The 3,684-nt window shown below is 38.3% G+C and overlaps 1 protein-coding gene across 1 annotated transcript; it reads right to left on the bottom strand.

Moving 5' to 3' along the window:
- Positions 1-2,008: 2,008 nt before the first annotated feature.
- On the bottom strand, positions 2,009-2,944 carry LOC142247746 (olfactory receptor 11L1-like). The gene has a single exon (XM_075319994.1). It carries the CDS (start codon positions 2,942-2,944, stop codon positions 2,009-2,011), a length of 936 nt encoding a protein of 311 aa, XP_075176109.1.
- Between the last annotated feature and the right edge of the window lie 740 nt (positions 2,945-3,684).

The following is a 3,684-nucleotide window of genomic DNA, read 5'->3' as shown; positions in this document are numbered from 1 at the left end:
GCTGCCGCCCCATCTGCCGCCCCCCCCATCTTCCGCTGGTTTTTTTTTCTATGCCATGGGGGTCTAGTTTCCAAAATGGGGTCACATGTGGGGGAGCTCCACTGTTTCGGCACCTCAGGGGGTCTCCAAACAGCATGGAATACGCTAATTATCCCAGACAATTTTGCGTTTGAAACGTCAAATGACGCTCCTTGCCTTCCGAGCCCTGCTGTGCGCCCAAACATTTGAGTTCCACCACATATGAGGTATCTGTGTACTCAGGAGAAATTGCACAATACATTTTATGGTGCAATTTTTCCTGATACCCTTGTGAAAAAAAAAGCTACCTGGTTGAAGTAACAATTTTGTGGTAAAAAAGTTTTTTTTTATTTTCACGACTCAACTCTATTCACTTTTGTGAAGCCCCCAGAGGCTCAAAGTGCTCAATAAACATCTAGATAAATTCCATGAGGGGTCTAGTTTCCAAAATGGGGTCACATGTGGGGGAGCTCCACTGTTTCGGCACCTCAGGGGGTCTCCAAACGCAACATGGAATACGCTAATTATCCCAGACAATTTTGCGTTTGAAACGTCAAATGACGCTCCTTGCCTTCCGAGCCCTGCTGTGCGCCCAAACATTTTATTTCCACCACATATGAGGTGTCTGTGTACTCAGGAGAAATTGCACAATACATTTTATGGTGCAATTTTTCCTGATACCCTTGTGAAAAAAAAGCTACCTGGTTGAAGTAACAATTTTGTGGTAAAAAATTTTTTTTTTATTTTCACAGTTCAACTCTATTAACTTTTGTGAAGCCCCCAGAGGCTCAAAGTGCTCAATAAACATCTAGATAAATTCCATGAGGGGTCTAGTTTCCAAAATGGGGTCACATGTGGGGGAGCTCCACTGTTTCGGCACCTCAGGGGCTCTCCAAACGCAACATGGTGCGGCTAACGATTCCAGCTAATTTTCTGTTCAAAAAAGTCAAATGGCGCTCCTTCCCTTCTGAGTCCTGCCGTGTGCCCAAACAGTGGTTTTTCGCCACATATGAGGTATCTGCGTGTTCAGTAGAAATTGCCCAACAAATTTTGGGGGTTCATTTAATCCTGCTACCCTTGTGAATATGCAATATTTGAGGCTAAATTAACATTTTTGTTGCAAAAAGTAAAATGTTCATTTTTTCCTTCCACATTGCTTTAGTTACTGTGAAGCACCTGAAGGGTTAATAACCTTCTTGCATGTGGTTTTGAGTAGCCTGAGGGGTGCCGTTTGTGGAATGGTGTCACTTTTGGGTGTTCTGTGTCATGTAGACCTTTCAAAATTGCTTCAAATGTGATGTGGTCCCTAAAAAAAGTGGCTTTGTAAATTTTGTTGTAAAAATGAGAAATTGCTCATAAACTTTGAACCCCTATAACTTCCTTAAATTTTTTTTTTTTTTCCCAAAATTGTTCTGATGTAAAATAGACATGTGGGAAATGTTATTTATTAATTATTTTGTGTCATATGTCTCGTTGGTTTTAGAGCATAAAAATTCAAAGTTTGAAAATTACAAAATTTTCAAAATTTTCGTGAAATTTCCGTTTTTTTCACAAAGAAATGCAAAAAATATCGGCCTAAATTTACCACTAACATGAAGCCCAATATGTCACAAAAAAACAATCTCAGAATCACCAGGATCCGCTGAAGCGTTCCAGAGTTATAACCTCATAAAGTGACACTGGTCAGAATTGCAAAAAATGGCCTGGTCTTTAGGGTCAAAATAGGCTTGGGGCTGAAGGGGTTAACTAGGCAGGGAAATGTTATTATACCCCACAGAACCAGCTGCAATCTGATGCTGTTTAGCCTGTATACACTTTTGCGGCCTCCCCTACCCAGGAGATGTGGTATGATCGGGCCATGTCCCTGCACAGTCAGACATGGCCATTACACAGTACATAGCAGGGGCACATTTATAAGATTATCTCAGCACAGGAGAATTTTTTTAACACATCCAATCGTGGCACTTATTTTTATTCCAAGGTATATAGATTAAAATGTACTTTTAAATTTACTCACAGCTTTCCACAAAGCATTTTTCATTTCTTGGTTTCTTAGGCTATAGATCATAGGGTTTAAAAGGGGAACTACAACAGAATAAAACACTGAGACCACTTTGTCAATTGGGGAGGAATTTTTAGCTTTTGGACGTATATACATGAAAATGACTGTACCAAAAAATATGCCAACAACTGCAATATGAGAAGCACAAGTTGAAAATGCTTTTTGGCGGCCAAGAGAAGAAGGTATTCTTAAGATGGTAGTAACTACTGACAAATAGGACATAAAAGTAAAAAAGAAGCAGCCAAGAATGACTGTCCAAGCTACGGCAGAAAATATAATCTCATTTAGCCAGGTATCAGTGCAAGACAACTGTAACAAAGGGCTGAAGTCACAGAAAAAGTGGTCAATTGTATTTGGTCCACAGAAATTTAACCGTGACATCATAGCAGCTGGCAAAGAGATTGATGAGCAACCTGCAATCCAAGATGTCGCCGCCAGCTTACCGCAGGTGGACCTGCACATAAGGTTGTTATATCTTAAAGGGTAGCAAATTGCCAAGAAACGATCATAAGCCATTACAGCTAATAAAAAATGTTGTGTGGCTCCAAGAAAGAACAAGAAATAAAATTGTAAAATACAACCAGTAGAGGAGATTGTTTTATTTCCAGTCCCTAAATCTTTAAGCATCCTGGGAACAGTGACAGTAGTATACCACATTTCTAGAAAAGAAAAGTTGCCGATAAAGAAGTACATGGGTTTATGAAGTGATCTCTGGGATGTCACCAGGCTGATGATGAGAAGGTTGGACATCAGAGTCATTGAGTAAATAATTAGGAACAATGTGAATAAAAATAGTTGAGTATGCCGGGCAAGAGAGAAGCCTCGGAGAATGAAACTTGACACAGAGCTGTAATTAGTATTCATTCTTGGTCACTTAGCATCTGAGTCCTGCGAAAGCAACAAGAAATATGACAGAAAAACCCTCAATAAACTAAAGAAGTTAGCAAATTATGAAAATGCATGAAGAAATATGTAATAGTATATTCTTTTTATACGAAAGATTTATGCTAAATATTTATTGCAACAAAGCAATACTGTCGTAGGGAAAAACAGAAAAACTATTTGTTGTCTGAAACTTAAAAGAGTATTCCCATCTCCAAGATCCCATCCCAATATGTACTAGGTATAATAATAATAATAATAATATTAACAAATACCTCCAATTAGAAATGTAGTATAGTTCTCCAGATATAGCCATGTCTGTTACCTCATGTTTAGAGCATTGCAGGACCTTATATATCCATGGTTATGACAACGAGCAACTAAGTAACTAACTGTGACTATATGCGTGGTTGTAACCATAAACAACTAAGGTCCTGCAATGCCCTAAACATGAGGTAGGAGACATAGTGAATCCCAAGAATTATACTACATTTCTAATTGGAGGTATTTGCTAATATTATTATTACACCTACTACATGTTAGAATAGGATCTTGGAGATGGGAATAACCCTTTAATTGTTCAATTTTGGCTTTTTGGTAGTACGCCCATTTTATATAGTGAGAATTTAAAATGTATTTAATTTTGATAGTTGACAAAAGATTATAGTATTAGAAGATTTATGCAATATTTGTAGTTATATCTGGGACCCCGGTTGAAAAAT

This window comes from Anomaloglossus baeobatrachus, chromosome 1 (genome assembly GCF_048569485.1).
Source record: "Anomaloglossus baeobatrachus isolate aAnoBae1 chromosome 1, aAnoBae1.hap1, whole genome shotgun sequence".
Lineage (NCBI taxonomy): Eukaryota > Metazoa > Chordata > Amphibia > Anura > Aromobatidae > Anomaloglossus > Anomaloglossus baeobatrachus.
This window is presented reverse-complemented; position numbering and strand designations above follow the sequence as displayed.

Coding starts and splice junctions, on each gene's coding strand:
- LOC142247746 (XM_075319994.1), bottom strand. CDS start 2,944: ATGAATACTAATTACAGCTCTGTGTCAAGTTTCATTCTCCGAGGCTTC.